Source organism: Xiphophorus couchianus, chromosome 4, assembly GCF_001444195.1.
Source record: "Xiphophorus couchianus chromosome 4, X_couchianus-1.0, whole genome shotgun sequence".
Lineage (NCBI taxonomy): Eukaryota > Metazoa > Chordata > Actinopteri > Cyprinodontiformes > Poeciliidae > Xiphophorus > Xiphophorus couchianus.
The window spans coordinates 1,391,965-1,412,534 of NC_040231.1; the positions used below are offsets into that span (position 1 = coordinate 1,391,965).

Here is a 20,570-nt window from a genome sequence, read left to right on the forward strand (position 1 = left end):
AAACCATTTTCAGGCCCAAAAGCAAGAGGTTACCATAGAAACGCTCCAAGCGGAGCTGGACCAGACCAGTGAGGAGTTGGACAAGCTGAACACGACTCACCTGGAAGAGCGAGCCCAACTGATCCACGACCTCCAGAGCTGCGAGCGGGAAATCGACAGTCTGAAGGACGTTCTGCTGGAGAAGGACAGAGAAATATCCAGCCTGGCCGGGAACATGGCCGAGTACGCCGAGCAGCTCAGCCTGCTGAAGCAGGAGGTCAAGGAGAAAGAGGAGAGCCTGGTCCAGGTGGAGAACGCTCTGAGGAAGGCTGAGCGGGAAGCTACGATCATCAGGGACTCGCAGAACTCCGACCAGCAAACCCTGAACGGCAAAATCACAGAACTGATGGGGAAGCTGAAGGATGCCGAGGCGGAGCTGGAGAAAACCAAAGAGGAAGGAGAATCTAAGGTGGCTGAGGTGGAGCATCTGCTGCAGCAGGCCGAAGGCGACAAGAAAACCATCCAGGAGCTGCGAGGCGACATCCAGAAGCTGAATGTGAGCCAAAGGAATCATCTCTCCGAATGCGAGACTCACATCTCCTCCCTGAAGGAGCAGCTCAACGTCTCAGCACAAAAGCTGCAGGAGTCCGAAGGAAAAGTCCTGCAGCTTCAGGACAAAAACACGATCAGCGAAAAACTGCAGCAGGAGCTGAAGGATAAGGAACAGGTTCAGGAAAGGGAGCTGAAATCCTCTAAAGACGAGCAAAACACACTTTTAGCTCAGGTGGAGAAATACGGCAACCAGGTTGAGAGATTATCCAGTAGATTAGAGGAGAAACTTGAAGCAATAAGATCTCTGGAAGAGCAAATCAGGACGGCAGATAAACTGGTGGAAGAGGAGAGGCAGAAGTTTGACTCAGAGAAGGCTAGGTTGAACAATGAGATCCAAAATAAATCTGAAGGCTTCTCCAAAGTCGAGGAGATCTTAAAAAGCACAGAGACTCAAAAACAAGAGCTGGAGGGAAAACTTAAAGGGCTGAAAGAAGAACTGGAGCTTCAGAGACGCCAAACAGACGAGCTCCATGAAAGAGTTACATCTGCTCTTCAGCTTAACGGCAGTCTGGAGGAACAGCTTCAGGTCATCACCGAACACAGAGACAAACTGCAGCTGGAAGCAAGCGAACGCATCAGAACCGTTTCAGAAGTTACAGCCGAGAGAGATTCCCTCCAGACCCGAATATCTGCGCTGGAGACGCAGCTTTCTGACAGCAACAGAGTCATTCAAGGGCTGCAGAGAGAGAGAGAGGATTTAAACCAAGTCATAGAGCAAAGCAATAGCTCCAACTCAGAGCTCCTGCTGGAAAAAACCAACGAATGTAGCCGTCTGCTGGAGGCACTTAGGGAGAAGGAGGAGGAGGCGAGCCGGATGAGGCTGCAGGTGGAGAAAACGGAGCGAACCGCCGCTGACCTTCAGTCCAAAACCGAAACGCAACAAAGTCTGCTGACGCAGCTGGAGGAGACGCTGTTTCTGCTCCGAGAACAAGAGTCCAGTTTGAAGTCTGGGCTGATGGAGAAGGACCGGATGCTGAAACAGAAGGAAGAAGAAGAATCCCGGCTGGAAGCTGAAGCTGGATCCCTGAACGAGGAGCTTTCTGAGCTGAAGCACCGACTTAAAGAGCAGGAGGAAACGTGTCAAACCCACAAAGACCAACTGAACGACAGAAACCAGGCGGTGAAGTCTCTGAACGACCAAGTTAACGTCTTCAGAGAAAATACCAGAAAACTGGAATCTGAGGCGGAGTGGAGGAAAACTAAACTGGATGATTTAAATTCCCACCTCCAGACTCTCACCGAGGAAAACCAGAACCTCCGCTTCGCCTGCGAATCCAAAGAAAACCAGATTTCTCAACAAAGACAGACGGTTTCTGAGCTTACCCAACAACTGGAAGCATCTGCTGAGCAGAACTCCCAGATCAGGACTCAGATTATCAATCTGACGGCTGATAATCAGAGATTACAGGAAGAGTTAGGGAAAAACAGCCAACTGGTTTCTGACTTAGCAGCTGAGAAAAGTTTCCTCCAGGAAAAAGCTTCCAGCCTCGAAAACCAAATCCAAGACAATCAGAAAACAATCAGCGCTCTGACCGATGAGAAAGAGGAGCTGAGGAAGATCCTGACTGAAAGCCAAGAGTCAAACTCTGCAGGTCTGCTGGAGAAGACAAATGAATGCGCTCGTCTGTCCAGATCGCTGCGGGAGACGGAGGAACACCTCCAGAGTTTACAGGAGCAGGTCAGTCAGCTGAAAGACACGGAGAAAACCGTCTCTGAGCAGAGAACCCAGCTGGAGGCCCGGCAGAACCAGCTGCTGCAGCTCCAGGACACCGTGTCCATGCTGCAGGAGCAGGGCTCGGTTCTGAAGGCCGCGCTGATGGAGAAAGACTCCACGCTCAACCAGATGGCAGAGGAATGTCGAGTTTATCAGAACGAGCTTCTGACTCAGAGAGAGCTGGCGTCGAAGCTGCAGGAAGAAGCCGAGTCAGTCAGGAGAGAAACGTGTGAGATGCGACAGCAGCTGGAGCAGAAAGAGCAGGCCTTCCAGGAGGTCACTCACCAGCTCCAGAGTCAGAGAGAGGAGCTGAAGAAACGCAGCGAGTCAGTGTTTTCACTCAGCAGTCAGATCGGAGCCATGAACCAGAGCGCCGCAGAGATGGAGGCGGAGATCTCCAGTTTAAAAGCTTCCCTGCAGAAACTCTCTGCAGAGAATGAGCAGCAGCTGCAGCAGAGCGAGGCCGAGGTGACCGACCTGAGGGATGGCATGCAGGCGCTGACGGACCAGAACTGCAGGCTGAAGGCTGAGCTGCAGAAAATGGCGAGCGAGCTGGAGCTCATCAGCAGACTGAGAGCAGAAATCTCAGACAGAGAGAAGGAGCTCAGAAATGTCCAGTCAGAGGCGGAGACGATGAGATCCACCATGCAGGAAAAGGATGAAAACCTGGAGAAACTGCAAGCTTTTATCCAGCAGCAGGACCAGCAGCTGAAGCAGATCAAAGATCACAACGACACTCTGCAAAAACAGCTGTCAGAGCTGCAGGAGACAACCTCCAACCTCAGAGGTCAGGTAGAAACTCTGACCTCAGAGTCAGGCGTGCTGAAAGACGCCCTGGAGAAGAAGGAGCAGTCGAGCCTCGAGTATCAGAGTCACTCGACCGCCACCGTGGAGAACCTCAACTCCCATCTGCAAGGCAAAGAGGCCGAGTGCGACAGCCTGAAAGAGAGAATATCTCACCTGGAGGAATCCGTCTCTAAGCTCAGCAGCTCCCTGCAGGTCCAGGCCTCTGAGGCGGAACGACTCAGGGCGGCTTTGGGAGAAAAAGATGCTGCCCTCCTGGAGCGATCCCGCTCTGTGGAGGAAGCTCAGAGGAGAGCCGACGAGGCTTCGCTCTTCAAGTCGCAGTTCATGGAAAGCACAGAGATGGCGTCCCAGCTGCAGAGTCAGAACCAGCTGCTGTCTGCCAAGTCTGAAAACCTGAAGAGGTCAGCAGAGGAGATGCAGCGCGCCTTCACCAACCTACAGGAAAAGTACGCCCAATCCCTGGAGGAGCTGCAGGACGTCAGGAAGCGCCTTGCTGAACGGACAGAGGAGGTCGACGACCTTCGAGCACAAATGGACGATTCCAGCAGAGGGCGCCAGACGGCAGAAACCACCGTGGAGACTCTGAGGACGGAGGTGTCTCTGATCAGGGACAAGCTGGACAGAAGCCAAGCCTTGAACTCCAGCCTGTCCAAAGAGAAAGAGGACGCCCATCAGGCAAGTGTAACTCAGCTGACGGTTGAAATAGAAAGACTTAAATCCCAACATCTTCAGGTCACAGAGCAGATGAACGCTCTGACCGAGAACCTGGAGCAGAGAGAGATGGCTCTTCACGCAATAAACAACCAGTACGGCGCTCAGGCCAAGCAGGCGGCGCAGCTGATCTCAGAGATGCAGAAACTGGAAGAGCGCAACAAGAGTCTGAGCGAGGAGCTGCGGCTGTCCAGGGAGGAGTACCGCAAGCTGCAGGCGGAGAGGGAAGAGCTGGAGCAGAGCCTACAAGCCAAGGTTAGTGGCAAAGACGAAGAACTGTCTCAGTTGAAAGAAAACATACAAAAAATAGAGCAGATTCTGCAGGACTCTGAGAAGGAGTGGCTGTCGCTGCTGGACAGGGAGAAGCAGGACAAGAGTCTGCTCACAGAACAATTAGAACGTCTCAAAACTGAAATGAAATCCAAAGATGTTAAAGTTAATGCTTTGAAGGAAGACTTAGACGGTTTGCAGGACAGATTAGCAGAGGCGTCAGCTGCAGTCATGCAAGGTTCAGACCAGCTGAGCGCTAAAGAGCTGGAGGCATCGGCATCCAGAGTCCAGCTGGAGGGAGTTCTGGCTTCCATCCGGGAGAGGGAGGATGAGAACCGGAGCCTGCAGCAGGCGCTATCAGCTGCAGACAACGAGCTACGAAGAATTCTGAAAAACAACACTGAAACGGACTCTTCTGATAGATCTGCTGCAGTAAACCAAGAAGAATTATCACTGCAAGTCTTGATAAAGAAGGTACACGAGAGTCATCAAGCTGAGATAAACGCTGTGGAAAGAGACCTGGCTGAAACTGGTGCACGGCTGCAGAATCAAAGGAGCAGCGATGAGAAGAAACAGGAAGCTCTGGAGAATTTACAGGCTCAGCTTCATGCAGAGCTGCAGAAGAACACATCCTTAGATGAACAGATGAGCTGCATGAGCCTCCAGGTCAGCCAGCAGAAGGAGCTGCTCTCCTCTCTCAGCCAGCAGCTGAAGGATAAAGACGCCTCTATCGCTCAGCTCATCGAGTCCGCCTCAAACGAGAGGCTGAAGCTGGTGGAGGAAAACGCCTCCCTGTCAGCGCAGCTGGAGAACATGGAGCGTGCTCAGCAGGAGATTTCTCTGCAGCTACAGGAACAACTTTCATGTTTTCAGAAGGAGAACTCTGAGAAGCTTCAGCTCAGAAAGGAAGCAGAGGATCTGCAGAAGGAGCTTTCTGCTGCATCCAAAGAGAAGGAAACCATGAAGAAGAAACTTCAGGCTGCTCTGGTTGTGAGAACAGATCTGCTGAAAAGGATTGATGAGTACGAGAAGCAAAAGGAAGAAGGACAGAACAATAAAATGTATGTTTTGCAGGAAAAGTTGAATGAAATGAAACAAACGTATGAAGAAAAAATTTCTGTTCTTGACACGGAGAGACTTGAACACAAAGCAGTTGGTGAAAGAGCTGCAGAGCAATTACAATCCGAAAAACAAATGCTGCAGAGCACATTAATGGAAAAAGAGGAGAGCTTGTGTGACGCTTTAGAAAAAGTTAAGGAGAAAAACTCTGCCATTGAGGAGCTTCAGTCCAGAGCAGAAGACATCGAACGAGAAAGAAACAATTTGATACAGAAACTAGAGGAGCTTCAGAACGAAACGAAGACATTCCAGGACGAGCTGAAGGACAAGTCTTCCTCCGCTGCTGCAGATCTGGAGGTGGAGCGGGCACAGATGAAGCAAGAAAAAGCTGCTCTGCAGAAAAAGGCCCAGGCTGCACTGCTGGCACGCAAGGAAACACTAAAGAAGGCTCAAGAAAATGAGAAGAAACTTACTCAAGAGCTATCTGAGCTGAAAGAAAAGCACGAGGCTCTATTAGCACAACACCAGCTGCAGGCAGAGGAGCTGGATGAGCTCCATAAAACTTCTACCTCTTATCTAGATGAAGCGAACTCCTTAAGACGGCTCATCGAGGAGAAGGACAAAACTCTGCAAGACGTCAAAGTGTCTCTGGAAACCATGAGGTCCAGGTTTGAGAGCATTTCTCTTGAAATGGCTGATAAAAACGAAGCTTTTGCTCAGGTTGAAGAAAGAGAAGCTGCTTTAAAGTCGACTTTGCAGAGAGTTCAGAGCGACCTGGAGAAAGCTCAGGCAGAAGTAGAACGGAAAACCCACGAGATGGAGAAATATCAAGCTGGGCATCAGGAGAATCAGGAGTTATTGGACAGAACTGTGACTTTAGAGAACCAACTCCAGGAAGAGAAGCGAGCAAACGAGGAAAAGCTTCACATGTTAATGAAAGAAAAGGAAGCCATGTTGGAACAAAGCAATCAGCTGAGAACTCAACTGGACGAAGCAGTTGGTTTACTTTCACAGAAATCTTCAGAGTATTTAGCAATCCAAAAGACGTTAACAGAAACGGAGAAAGAAAAAGATGTTTTGGTTAAAGAAACTGAAAAGGTGAAGCTAAACTTCACAGAAATCCAACAAGAAATGGAGTTTTTGAAGGAGGATAAAGAAAACTTGGACAGGTTTATCGGTGAGCTGAAAGGTGAAATGGCTGCACTGAAACTGCAGAATGTAAAGGAGAAAGATGAAGTCAACAGAGACCATGTTGCTTACTCTTGCAATTGTGCAGAAAACTTTGAAGTGAAACTGAAGGAGAAAGATGAAGCTTTGTCAGTGTCTCAGGCTCAAGTTTCAGAGAAAGATCAACTAATCACTTCACTGGAGCTGCAGCTGGTTCACCAAATCAAAATGCATGAAGTTACAGTTGAAAAGGTGAGAACCGAAGCGGAGGGGCTTCAGAGATCCCAAGAAGATAACCAAACCAAACTTCTAACCAGGAAACTTCAAGCAGCTTTAGTTTCCAGAAAAGATCTGATGAAGGAAAACGCCTCGCTGAAGGAAGAAGTTGAGAAGTTGTCTGCTCAACAGGAAGCAAAGGAAGCAGAGTTCCTGGATCTGAAGTCATCCCTGTTGAAGCTGAAGCATCAGAACGTGGAGCTGGAAGGTTCTGCATCATCTGTCCTCAAAGAAAGAGACGCGCTGGTCGCTGATGTTGATTGCATCTTGAACGACAACCGCAGCCTGTCTGCAGCCTGCGACAGTTTGAAGTCAACCATCGAGAGCATCACACAGCAGAAACAGGCCTTCTCCTGCCAGCTCGAGTCGCTCAAAGACTCCCAAACCGAGGAGCTGACCAAATGGAAGTCAAAGCATGCCGAGCTGAAGCAAGAGTATGAGTCTCTGCTGCAAGCGTACGAAAACGTGAGCAGTGAGATGGACAAGATGAGGCAGCTGTTGGAAGGAGCCAAGAGAGAGCGTCAGGAAGCTCTGAAAAGAATCCACAATCAGGAGACCCAGAAGGAGATCCTGGAAAAGCGAGCCCAAGCGGCGGAGGAGGAAAATGAGAGGATTAAAGAGAAGATGCACAAATTCTCCAAAGAGAAACGCCAGAAGATCGAGAACCTGGAGGAAGAGAATCAGAATCTTCAAAAGCAAATCTCACAGCTTGATGGAAACCAGGAGGTGGCGGTGTCCGAACTAAGAGACACAAACCGGCACCTGGAGGCAGAGATTTCCCAACTTGGAGAGAAACTCTCAGCGATTCAGGCAGAAAACATCCAGCTGGCTGAAAAACTAGAGGCAGCGAGTTGTTCTCTGGAGGAGAAGCACTTGGAATCAAATAACAACGCAAACAATATGCAGCTGAAGCTCGATGAAGCTCTCAGTTTGAATAACTCACTGACAGCACAAATTGAAGCACAGAAAACAGAACTGAGCTCTCAGCTGGAAATAAGCAATCTGCTGCAAAAGGAGAAGGCGGATCTTTCTGAAAGACTAAAAGAAATCCAGAAGAAGCTGGAACTGGAGCTGGGAAGGCGAGATGATGGGATCAAAGAGCTCCGAGATATTCTCAACAAGCACAACCAGGAGAAGATCAGTCTGAACGAGAAGGTCCGAATCCTGGAGGACGACAAGACACTGCTGCAGGAGGAGCTGGAGAACACCCAAGAGATTTCGGACAAGGTGAAAAACGAGAATGAATATTTGGAAACTGTGATCCTGAAGAATTCAGAAAGAATTGATGAGTTGACAGAGTCCGTCAATGTCCTGCAAACCCAGAACGCTCAGCTGACGGCGCAGCTTACATCAAGCAGGGAGATGAGCGATCAGGTCCGTCGAGAAAAAGAGCAGGAGCAGCTCAAGTTGGTTAGAGAGTTTGAGGAGAAACTCAAGACTGTTCAGAGAGGCAGCGAGGGATCCAAGAACGTGAAGAAGGAGCTGCAAGAGCTGCTCAAAGAAAAGCATCAGGAGATAAATCAGCTCCAACAAAACTGCATCCGGTACCAAGAGGTGATTCTAGATCTGGAAAACTCCCTGAAGAGTTCACAGTCAACCTGTGAACATTTGGAGAAAGAGCTGAAGAAGAACTCTGAGAAGATGTCGGCATCGGAGGAGAGTAGTAAGAGACTCGAATCCGAGTCGGTAAATATCAGGAAGCTTCTCGAGGAGGCAGAGGAAAAAATCACAAGTACCGAGTCTGAAAGGGAGCAGCTGGCTCTTCAGATATCCCAGAGCGTTAAACAGATAGAGGAAACTAAATCGTCACAACATATTGAAGAAACACAAAGACAATCCTTCATACAGAATCAGCTACAGCAACAAGTTGACGAGCTGAAGAATCTGAGAGAGAAGGAAAATGAAAGAGTGGATGAACTGATCCAGGAGTTGCACTCTAAAGATCTCCAGATAAACACCCTGAGGAGAGCGGTTGAGACCAGCGAAGCCAAGCTTTCTGCTCTGACTTCCACTCCACATGGGGCTGACACCTCCAGACTCTGGGATGATTTGTACCAGAAGAGCCTCCATCAGAAGGACAAGCAACTGCTGGAACAAGGGTCAACCATCACAAGGTCCCTGGAGGATCTGAGGAAGAAAGAAAAGGAAGTGAATGAATTTCGAGTGGCTAAACTAAGACTGGAAAGGACGTTGAATGAGTACTCAGTTGCTGCCGCCGCTCATCAGCGCCAGATGTTTATCGTAAGCGCAACCAACGCTGAAGTGAGTGAGAATTTGGAGCTCATGACTGTTCAGGTCAAGGAACTCAGTGGTCGAGTGGAAAGATTGGAGCAAGAGAAGAACGGTCTGAACCGACAGCTGGCAGAGAGAGAGGACGAGCTCTCCCAGCTGCAGCCTCGTCTTCAGCAGATGGAGAAGCTCAATGCTGACACAGAAGCTCAGCTGCACCTTTTACAGACCGAACGGGACAGAATTCAGGCTGACTTTGACAAGCAGCTGGGCATTGCACTTCAACTGAAAACACTCCTTCAGGGCAAAGATGCCGAGATCTCCTCCCTGCTTTCCTGCAAAGATGGCCAGATGTCTGGGTATCTGGAGCAACTCCAGGCTAACTATCGCAACCAGGTGTCTGTTTACGAAGACAGACTCACGTCGTCACGCTACCAAAGGGAAAGGTTGGACAAAGGCATAAGAGGACTTCAGGCTAAGGTCAAAAGTCTTGAAATTCAGGTGAGCAGATCCGTTCAAGAAAAGGAACAGATGGAGATGAAGATCGAGTCATTGAAGAACTCGATGGTGTCTTTACAGAGCCAACGGGAGCAGCTGATGTCTGAGTACAGAGTACTAGAGGCAAAGAGTCAGTTGGGGCTGAAGGATGAAGGAGGTTCCCATGATGGTGAGGGCGGTGCAAGCAAAGGCTTTAAGCATGAAATCAGAAAGTTGTTGCATCAAATGGATGATCTGAACTCTGAGAACGCCATGCTCAGGGCTCAGCTAGTGCGCTACCGAGAGGATTTAAATCAGGTACTGTCCCTGAAAGACAACCAGGTGAAGGTTCTGCTTCAGAAGCAGCAGGATGTGATCAAAAACCTGGAAATCCAGAAGGCTTCCACTGAAAAGCTTCTCAGAGATTCTCGGCTGGAACTCCAAGAGAAACAAGAAGACAGTAATGCAATTAAAACGGAGAATGAAGAACTCAAGGGTAAAGTCTCCAAACTGGAAGCTGAAAGAGTGACAACTAACGAGGGCAGGGTCATTGCCAGTTTACAGGACGCCGTGGCGGCCAAGGCGTCTGAATGTAGCGACCTCCAGCAGAAACTGCTCTCCCAGAAAGCATCGGTCGATGAGCTCAAAAGCAAAATGCAACAGTTGGAAGATGAGACTGACAAAAAACTTGCTGAAGCTGAAGATAAATACAACAGTGAGCTGGACACCTTCGAGCGGGAGGTGGAGATGATGAGAAACGAGCGTGAGACGGCAGATCAAAGAGTGGCGGAGCTCGCCAAAGATTTGCTGGATTTGGAGCAGCAGTTAGCTGAAGCTAAATCACAAAACAAAGACCTGAAGGCTCAGAATGAGTCTCTGTGCAAAGCCATGGCTGCCCTGCAGAATGACCGAGACCAGCTCATCGAGGACTTCAAGACCCTCAGGAACAGGTACGACGAAGAACTCCGGCAGAGTCAGGTGGCTCTGAACAAGGTTGAACGCAGTCTGCAGGACGCGTCTTCAGACCTGGCCGGATATGCTAAAGAAAGAGACATCCTTGTTCTCAAATTAAAAGCTGTAGAGGGCAAAGATGCACACGAGGAGCTGAGCAAGTTGTTGGAGGAACTATCGAAGTCCCTGTCAGAGAAGGAACGAGAGCTGAAACAGGTGGTTCTGGAAAATAACGCATTCAGCAGGCAGCTGTCTGCGTTCTCCAGATCCATGGCCAGCCTGCAGAATGACCGCGACCGGCTGCTGGATGAGCTGGCTGGAGCCAAAAGAGTGGCTGAATCCAAACAAGGGTCGAGTGCAGAGATGGTTCTCAGCCCGACCTTGGAAAAAGAAAAAGCCGTCGGTGCCTTGGAAGATGAGAATGATGGACCGGTAAGTGGAGTCATCACCTTGATATTGGTTTGACTGCTGGATCATTAGATGTTGCTTAACTACTGGATCAGTGTGGGTTGCCTTATGATTGCCTGTTGCTTTTCTAAAAGTTGCCTGTTGGTTGTCTGTTGGTTTTGTGTTAGTTGGTTGTTGGTTTTCTGTTGGTTGCTTTAATTTTGATGGTTGGCTGTTGGTTTTTTATTGGTTGCCTGTTGGTTTTCTGTTTGCTGCTTTTATATTGATTGACTTTTTGTTTTTTGTTGGTTTGCTACTAGTTTTAACTGCCTATTGGTTTTCTATTGGTTGGCTGTGTTTTGCTACTTGCCTTCTCATTTTCAGTTAGTTGCTTGTTGATTAACTGATGGTTGATGGATTTCCTGTGTTTGTTTAAAAGGACATTCGGACAAATGCCTTAAGTTGCCCTGATTTCTTTTCTATGTTGTCATATTTCTGCGTAGCTTGTTGATGATCTGTGACATGACTCTATGTCTGCAGGTGAAGGACATGAAATCTGATGAGCTTCACCAGTCTACCAGCAGCTATCAGCAAAACGCTGCACATCTGAGGTAAAACACCATCCTGCTTATGGATCAAAATCCAATTTTAGAGGGATTTACGCCTGGACTGGAAAATCATTGGAGTGTTTTCATTTTAATCTGTTTTCTACATTCAGAAAGCCTTGAAAATAACCCTGAAATCATTCTGCTTCTTCATAAAAACTATTTTTTTCTAGCTTCATGGCTTTTGTAGTGCAGTTACAGATATTAAGAATGATTTTTTTCATTCTTGCTGTTTAGGTCTGAAGCTGAGAGGAAGGACACCCTGCCCATTAAAGTAAGCTGCTCTTCTAAAATACATTTCTATTCTTTCCAAATCAAGCATCTATATTAGTAGCTTTTCATTCTATCACATGATTTTTTTAGAACGTTTCATTGAACTTTGAATGTTTTTCAGTCATTTTTATCCTTTTTCTTGTTTCCTCTGACTCCTTAAAGTTGAGCCTAAAGTAATGAAACAACTGAGGAACTTTATGGGGTTTTTATTTAACCTTGGATGCTTAGTGACAATATGAGTTCATTTCTAGTAAAAACACTAAATAATCTAGTTTTTTTTTCCATTCATGCAGAAGGAAACGGCTGCGCTGGCAGGCCAGAGCAGCCAGGAGGCGGCAGTGAGTCGGTTAGAGGCTGAGAAGATGCAGCTCTACAGAGACCTGCAGCGCTGCGTTTATGAGATCCAGCAGCGGGACCAGTACTTCCATCAGCTCAACACCAAGGTAGGAAACAGCCCGGCTCCTCTGGAGGCCATTCACAGCTACCAGTCAAACCAAAGTTGAGATCTTCTGAGAGACGACCTGCTTTTCATCCACCTTCATCCCTCGTCTTCCTCTCTGAAGCTGCAGCAGGCGGTGGAGGAGAAAGCTGCGGTCGCAGGCCAGCTGAGGGCCGTTTCCCAAACGCTCAGGGACAGCCAGAACCGCTGCCACTGGCTGGAGAGTCAGATCCAGGGCCAGGTAGAACCTCCACAGCACCTGCATCCTTCACTGGTATCAATGCTGCTAGTTCTACACCAGATGGAGGCACAAAGATTAAAACTAATCTTTTCTGCTTTGTTTGCACCTTCTGTCCACAAACAAACTGGATCTTTGGTGATAAAACCTGATAAATTAAATAAACAAAACTCATCATGTTTTGTTTGCACCATTTGACGCCATCAAGGCAGACATGTTGGATTAAAGCCTGGTGTTTGCACACAGCAGGGCTCGGCTGAAGTGGCTCCTGGAGCTCCTCAGGAGAGGAGCAGCGACTCCGTCAGTGAGGCAGCAGAGGCCAGTCAGCTCCGGGAGAGGTGACCACATCTTTCATCTCATCCCTGTACGATCCTCCCTTCATGAAATCAGTAAAATCAGTGAACCTTGATGGTGTGTGTGTGTGTGTGTGTGAAGACTTGTGGAGGTGGAGCTGAGTCTGGCTGATGAACGAGCGAGGAGAGAGAGCGCAGAAGAGGCGCTGCGACTGGCGGAGGACAGAGCGAAGAGGTGAGGCGTTCACAGACCTCTCCCAGAGTCCGGCTGTGAAAAGCTGCTTTAAAATGTGTTTCTGTTGCTCAGCGCTGCATCCGGCCTGTCCAGAGACAATCAGAGGGACTTCAGCATCGAGATGGAAGCAGAGGAGGATTGGGAAGCTCTGAGCCTCGACCCAAACCAGCCGCTCATAACACGGAAGGTCAGCAATACTCAAACACTCTTTAAACGTTCCTGTTAAACACCAACATGTTCACAGCAAGGGAAGCTTGAACTGAACGGCGCCCCCTACAGGCTATTAATCAAATAAAACGGGTTGTCACCAAACTGGCTGGTATTTTTCTGATGGTAAAAATAAAACAGACTAAGATCATTTTAAATTATGAGAATAAAGTCATAATATAACCTGAGGAAAGTAGAAAAATTGAGAATAAGTTACTCTTGCATTATTATGACTTTATTCTTGTATTAAATCAACTTTATTGTCATTATATTGATTTTATTTTTGTATTTTACGACTTTATTCTCATAATACTATGACTTCATTCTTATAATTAAAAATAAATTCTTAGCCTGGCTCTAAAACTCCATCACAGCTTGAACATTATAAAACATGTCAAAATATAATATTACACTAAAGCTTCTTCTGATGGCTGGTATGAAAAGTAGAAAATAAATATAGAAATAGAAATATAGTGTAGACTAAATATGGCTTGTCATGTAATTGATTATATGACAGTTGGGCTTGCCTTATTGCACTGCAGGGAACATTTAATTCTGCGTACAGGAGATTTAAAGACCAGCCGGTTGGGTCTGTAAGCTCCTGTCTCATCTGGTCTGGCATTAGTTTGGTGTGGAGTTCTTCAGGTGGAACTTCAGTGTGTTTTTTTCCTGATGGATGGTTTGTCTCCCCCTCCAGGTGAAAGGTGGCATGGTGGCGTGTCGCCAGTGGCTGAGGGGGCGCAGCCTCTACTTCTCCAGGCTGCTGACGGGTCGTGCTCGCTCTCGGTATTTCTTCCTGGCTTACCTGCTCACGATACACGTGGTGGTCCTGATGTGCCTCACCGGGGCCTGGTAGTGGAGTCCCTCAGGGTCTGCTGCCGTTTCAAACTGCGTTTCTGTGTTAAAACACTAAAACCAGCAGAGCTGCACCAGCTGCAGCTTCTCTGAACTCCTGCAGGCCACAGGACACTTGCACTAGTATTTAAACACCAGACAGCTGCACAGTTCCTGCAACGGTTCCCTGGTTTCTCGTTGCTTCTGTCTACCGGTAGAGAGCGAAGCTGCAACAAGGTTTTTCTGTTAAACTGAATTATTGAATGTCAGTGTAAAACAAGCCTTTAATCATGGCTCTCCTTTTGGTTTTCTTACAATTTAATAATCAGAGGAAGGAGCTGGAGTTCTTGAATAGTCGTAATTTTAGGTTTTTGTGTCTGAAAAGGAGACGAGACGATTAAACCTTCGTCCGGTCTCCGTTAACACTACTGAACGTCTCCGTTGCCTTCCTGAGCGAACACATCCTCAACCCCACCCGCTGCTTCACCCGCCCTGCCTGATGCCATGAGTTGCACATAATCAATCGTAATGCTGACTTCAACTATGCACTGATAGAAGCTCACAAGCACCGCTCCCTTTAAAGCCAAAGGTGGCAGAGAAACTGCATCCATGGTAACGATGCTGAGATGAAACTCAATGTGTGCCATTTGAAATAATCCACAGATATTTAAGAGCCTCCTGTATTTATGAGTATCCAGAACCTGGGCTGTACATGATGTATTTATGTTTGTATATTCCTCTCTGTACCTTTTCCATGAAATCAGAAGGTTTCTGAAACCGGATCCTAAACTGATCCGGTTTATGGAAAAGCTGCGGTTCTGCTGCGTAGTTGTAATTACTTGTATAAAAGTTTGAGGTTCCAGCGTGAAACACGGAACCGAATGTATTTATGGAAAAAGGTGAACTACTGAAAAATGACATATTTTCTTTACTGTCTATTTTTCTGAGTTGGCGACGCCTCAGAGACTCGAGGTCAAACTTTGTGCAATAAAGTGACATTTTTCAGCTCATCCTTCATCATCTCAGAAAGACGTTAATAAAGTTCATCCAATCACTTCTCACATTTCACAACTGCTTCTTTATCTGCTTTAAACTTAAAGCCACTGTTGAGAATTATTATTTTTTTATTAACATGCAAAGCCGTTTTCGCTTTATAATTGTAAAAAAGAAACAACCTGTTCTTATTTTTTTTGAGTTGGAGGAAAGTGATGCTCCTGCTGTCCAGCAGAAGTTGGTGCTCCGCCGCTAATAGATGAGCTAGTTTTTTTTCTGCACCGTAGCATTTTTGCTAACATTTGGCATACTTAGCTTTCCCTAAATTACTTTTCCCAGATAAATTCTGAAGTACTAAATTAGTTGGCAGTTTGCAAACATTCAGTTGAATAAAGCTTAACAAGACTAGTTGTGATTGGTCGATACAATGGCCCAACATACAGGTTGAGATCGTTTTCAGCGTACCGCGTTAGCATTAGCTAAGCTATTGTTTATGGTTAGTGCTTTAGCGCAGCTAACTTTAGTTAACGGTGCCGTCTGGAGCAGGTTTGGTTGAATTGGACCCGTTTGTCTTATAAACTGCTCTGATATGAGTTTTGTTGTTTGTAAAATGGGAAAAATTAGAAATAATACATGATGTTATTGATAACACTATGGTCACAGTAGTAAAGGTTTAAATTGTGAACATTTCACAAAATGAGCATAAATTAGTTGATGTTTGGGTGTAAATACAACTCAGAAAATTTAATTAACTTCGGTTGATTCAGTTTACCTGAACTGAACTGGTTCTGATGACCCAGTACCCTAAACCTTACTCATAATAATCATATTAATAATAATCATATTAACCTCTGCTTTTTAGGCTAAACTACAATTATTTTTAAATGTTATGTTTCATATTAACTTGATAGATTTTTACTTAAAATTCAAGAATAAGAGATTTTTTTTATCACCAAGGATTTTGTTTCATGTAATGAGTTCATTCAACCACAAGAGGGCGGAGTCTGTTAGTGTCCTGTGCAGGATTTCCCAGTATAACCAGAGCCACCCATGCTGACGGTGTCACAGAGGTGGGATCTGTGTCTCCTCATAGATTTGGTCCATTTTTCCAGTTATTTCAGCTGCAGGAAGTGATCATTAATTTATTGCCTGGGAGCCGAGTCGTCCGAGTCTTAAATCATTTATGGAGAAGTTCCCTTTTCTTCTCTTTTAAGACTGGATCTGATCTCATTCAACATGACGTCGTGTTGGAGGCTGAGTGGGTTTTCCTCAGGAAAACGGCTTCTCTCTCTGCTCTGTTCTTCAAATGACCTTCAGGTTCTGATCAGAGATGAATTGCAGCTTTTATAGAAGTCAGTTATGTCTCTTTCAGCAATAAAGTCCAATATTAGACTCCAGTTTCCATTGCTGACAGGGATGAATCATGGACATTTAAAAACCTGAGCCATGCTGTCTCACTCCGACCTGAATTCAACTTGCTTTGGATTTCCAGGCTTGTGATGGAAACCGCTCAGACTTGGTTCTAATAAAAGAAGGAAATCTGCATCTCGGTTTGCTCCGGTAGCTTTAAAGCGGTTCTCCAGTTGAGGGTGACCCAGTTGCTTCCAGCACAGGAGGAACAGAGGAAGAGGAGTAGGAGAGAAGCATGTGGGAAATTGCTATGATTAATGTGCCTTCAGAGGCGGACTGAGCCAGAAAGGAGGCCAAACACTGAAGGATGTTTTCATCAGATCTGATACATCCAGGATGATTCTTCATCCTCATGTCATTAAATCATCAGAACTGATATCTAACACAGCAGGAATACAGATGGGACTTGTCATATCTATCAACTGACAAACTGGTTTTTGCCCAAACTGGTTTCATCACCTCCCAGAATCAAAGCTGGTTTAACCCGACCAGAAAAAGGAGTTTCATTAAATCCACCGTCACCTTTCAGCAGTGAAACTGTTACTGTGGTTCCTTTAAATCGCCTCTGAAATCTGATTGGTGATCCACTTCAGTTTGCATTAGCGCCACCTACTGGCTGTAACAGGTGAAAGATAAAACATTCACGATGAGCTTTAACATGGAACCATGAGAAAATTATTTTGCACAATACATAATATTTGTGCTTTTTGTAAAACAAAATTGCTTTCTACTCATAACATAAATAATTATACTGATAAAAATTTTCTTTATTTCACTAAAGTGATTTTTTTTTTGTTGAATTATGACATATTTGGCCCTCCATATAAATCTTGATATTCCAGCTTCTTTAATGAATTTATGTAATAAATTATGTGTTTTTGTTTCAACAGAATTAAAATGTGAGAAACTGATTTGAGCTTTAAATGTGCAGCGGCAGCCATGATGATGATGATGATGATGATGATGATGATGATGATGATGATGTTTTCATTGTTTTCATTGTTTGCAGTCTGCAGGACTCTCTGTTACCTGTTTTAGTCCTGAGTTTTTTCTGCCTGGCCTATAAAATGTCCCAGTTAGTAACTGGGTCTCCTGCTGCTGGAGGTGCTGGTGGTGCTGGTGGTGTAAGGAGGAGGCAGCTGGGCGGAGGCTCCTCCATCACGCCTGTGATCAAACCTCTCAGCCTTTTCGTCGCCTCTGGAATTGCTTTGGGCGGGCGGACGTGTCCGGACAGACGCCTCGGTCATCACCGTCTCTCTGGAGCGACTCAGACTTCTCTGACTCCTCTTCCTCGTCTTTTTTCTGTTTCTGGTTTCTTCATCGTCTCACCCTCCTCATCCTCCTGCTCAGCTGCGGGTCTCTGACCTGCAGGAGTCCAGAAACGCCAACATAAAGCGCCGCAGCTCTCATTTTCTGCTTCGGCTTCAGCGTCTTTACCTCATGTGCTACATGCATGACCCCGCTCCCAGAGAGGCTCATTAGTTGCCATAGGAACCAGATCCTCCCCAGCAGGACCCCCGACTCCTCTCGCCAGCGCCACACATCCAGACTCCTCCCACTGCTGTCCGTGTTCAGCAGAAGCTCCAACATGTTTGAAGAGGTTTCCATCAGCAGCTGCTTTCAGTCACCAGAGTTAAAACACAGCAGCAGGTTTAACACCTCCAGTAAAATTAAGAACAAATTATTCCACACAAAATTCTGAACTTTCAACTTAATGGACAGATTTTTGCTTAATAAATGTCTGAAATACTGACATATTCAGACAGTTAAATGTATGAATATGTCTAGTGTAGTTCCTGAAACAATAAACTTTCAGAGGTCAAGGTCAGGTCATCTGGTTACTGCTGAACAAACTGAGGTCAAATGTGAAACTGACCTAAAATCAAACACAAACATCCAACAGCAGCCAAGTTACCACAAACCGACTGCAGGGAAACTTAAACTAATATGATCTCATCTGCATATTTTAATTTGAGTTCATCTTCTGAAAGCACAAACATACGAACGTCTGACCAGACTGAACTTTTCGCTTCTCAAGATTTTTCTGCACCAGAAGTTTAAAACATTTGATTTTCTCCCAGACGTCGGCCAGTTTCCACCAGTAAGGAACCAGTAAGAGGCAGCAGGCTGGTTCTGGCTGCTGGTTGGTTGTGGAGAAAACATCAAACTCTGAGGATGTAAGATAATCAGAAAGTCCCTGAACGCAGCAGGAACCGACATGACGAATAAAGAAAAATCACTTTTAGAGTAAATATGTGTAAATAAAATCAAAATCAATCTAAACGTGTAAATCTGACATCAGCTCTCTGGTTCTATAGGCTCATGGTGCGTTCAGGTGCACTGCGTACATTAGATTAGCTGTCTGTGTTTGGTTCTCGTTAAGGTTTATTATGATTATGATGATGATGATGATTTTCAGGCCAGTTATCTTCTCCTCCTGCCGTGTAAAATCATTTTGCGGTGAAATCGTGAGGCTGCAGAGTGGAAACGTGAAGAGGAGGATTCAGTAAAAAGAGCCGCGGTTCTGATCCTGATGGAGCCTTTAGCTCCACTGAAGTGTGAATATTTACAGTGGAGACACACACACACACACACACACACACACACACACGCTGGGACCAGAGTGTGGATGGTTTCCATACTGATCTGCGGCTGCAGTCTCTGCCTCTCCGGTGAAACCGTTTCGTTGCTGTGGACTCGGTCCTGGTCCTGGGCCGAACCGGCCTGTTGCTCTGGCCGCCTGCCACTGTTGCCATGATCGGCATCCTGCTCGGCTTTCCATCGCCGTTGTCATGGTGATGACCGTTTATTTGCAGGGGGCCACGCTGGTCTCCAGTGTTTCCGGGACGCAGGCGGGTAGATAAATGTTTCAGCCCAGTGACGTCATCATCCGGTCCAGAACCGACCCGACAGAAACAGTCTGACCAGGGTTCTGCTCTGGACTCCAGAACCTGAGAAAAGACAGAAAAATTCAGAATAAAAACAATAATTTTGATCTTTCTGAATAAATTTTTAACTCTTAAACTTTTATCCATTTTTTCACATCAGATCAACAGAATTTGTGTTTTATTGGGTTTTTATGTGACAGAGAAGAAATATTCATATTCATGGTTTCAATATTTTCAGCTAATAAAAATATGAATTATGTATTCACCCCTTTACTCCGACTCCCAGAGCAAAATCCAGAGCAACTAATTGCAACAGAAGTTGCTCATTCTGTTTTATTTCATCTCCGTTGATCAATTTTCACCAGGATTTCTGTTTATTTATGTTTTACTGCTGCTTAGATTTTTTAAATTATTCCAACGTTTTTAATATTTAATATATTTTCATTTCTGTTTATTTTGTGTTTGAATATCTCTGAATGAGTTGGACATTTTTTTTCTGTTTAGTTTTGTGTTTTTTTATTTACCCTTTGCTATTTAGCTCTTATTTATTATTTAATGTGATGTAACTGATTCTTGGTTTGTTGATGACGTTTACATGTTGTCTTGTTTACATCAGGAATAATATTCTGTGATAAAATCTGAACAGGAAGTTGGTTTTATTAGTTATTGCTGGTCCCTCGTTGTGGATTGTGGTTTATTTTCATCCAATCTTAGACAAAATGTTTGTCCAAACCTGGATCTCTGAAATCCACTGGTACTTCCTGTTTCCAGTCCAGTCGGGCGTCTGGCCCTTTAAATGCCTCCAGGCTTTGCTTTGTGAAATTCCCAGCTACATCAGGAAGCTGGTTCTGTTCAGATTCTAAAGTTTGTAGCAGTTTGGTCCCAACGTTAAATAAAAGTTTGGCCACTCAGGTGAAATTTTTATGTTTGAAAATTTCACTTGTAATTTTTGTTTCACTTCCTGAAATGTTGAAGCAACAGAAAACAGACAGAAATGTTTTTATGAATTCATTCACTTTTACATCCAGGTTAATCGGATCAAATATCTGTTTTGGGTTAATAAATGACCAACATGTGTCATAAATCTCTAGTTTCAAAAATCATTAACCTGCATTTCCTGATAACAGCAGAAACGCAGCAGGACGTCACAGTTTGTTGTTTCGGGTTCTTTGTCCCGCCTCCTCATCATTTCTGTCCAATGGGAGCAAAGATCATCACATGTTGTGAGAGTTGCTGAAGGTTCATAAAACTTTTTCTCTCTTCATTTTGTTAAACTTAAACTTCCTGCAGCAGCTGCTTTAGCTGAGCCCCTCCTGCACCAACCGACCCTCCCGGCCTGCCGCCCTGGGCAGGGAGCCATATTGTTCATATCAGAAACGGTGATTTTCTAGAAACATGAAACGTGTTTGGATCAGAAGTCAGACTTGCTGATATTTTCTCATCTCTGCGGACATAAATGTGAAATCTGTAAATGTTCTTCAGCTCAGTTTTATTTCCGCTCCGCTCTCTGGGAGGC

General features: G+C 45.7%; 1 protein-coding gene across 6 annotated transcripts in view; it reads left to right on the top strand.

Annotated features, from left to right (window-relative positions):
- Nucleotides 1-14,826, top strand: part of LOC114143661 (golgin subfamily B member 1) — a 32,698-nt gene extending 17,872 nt beyond the window's left edge. For 4 of the 6 annotated variants that reach the window (XM_028015914.1, XM_028015918.1, XM_028015919.1 and 1 more), the window contains exons 21-29: nt 14-10,684; nt 11,180-11,250; nt 11,482-11,518; nt 11,811-11,960; nt 12,081-12,197; nt 12,441-12,532; nt 12,630-12,722; nt 12,795-12,909; nt 13,627-14,826. In XM_028015914.1, coding sequence (XP_027871715.1) covers nt 14-10,684; nt 11,180-11,250; nt 11,482-11,518; nt 11,811-11,960; nt 12,081-12,197; nt 12,441-12,532; nt 12,630-12,722; nt 12,795-12,909; nt 13,627-13,785 — 11,505 coding nt within the window. In that variant the 3' untranslated portion in view covers nt 13,786-14,826. The remainder of the gene's footprint in view (nt 1-13; nt 10,685-11,179; nt 11,251-11,481; nt 11,519-11,810; nt 11,961-12,080; nt 12,198-12,440; nt 12,533-12,629; nt 12,723-12,794; nt 12,910-13,626) is intronic. The other 2 variants (XM_028015917.1, XM_028015916.1) reach the window with 2 other exon arrangements.
- Nucleotides 14,827-20,570: the final 5,744 nt, after the last annotated feature.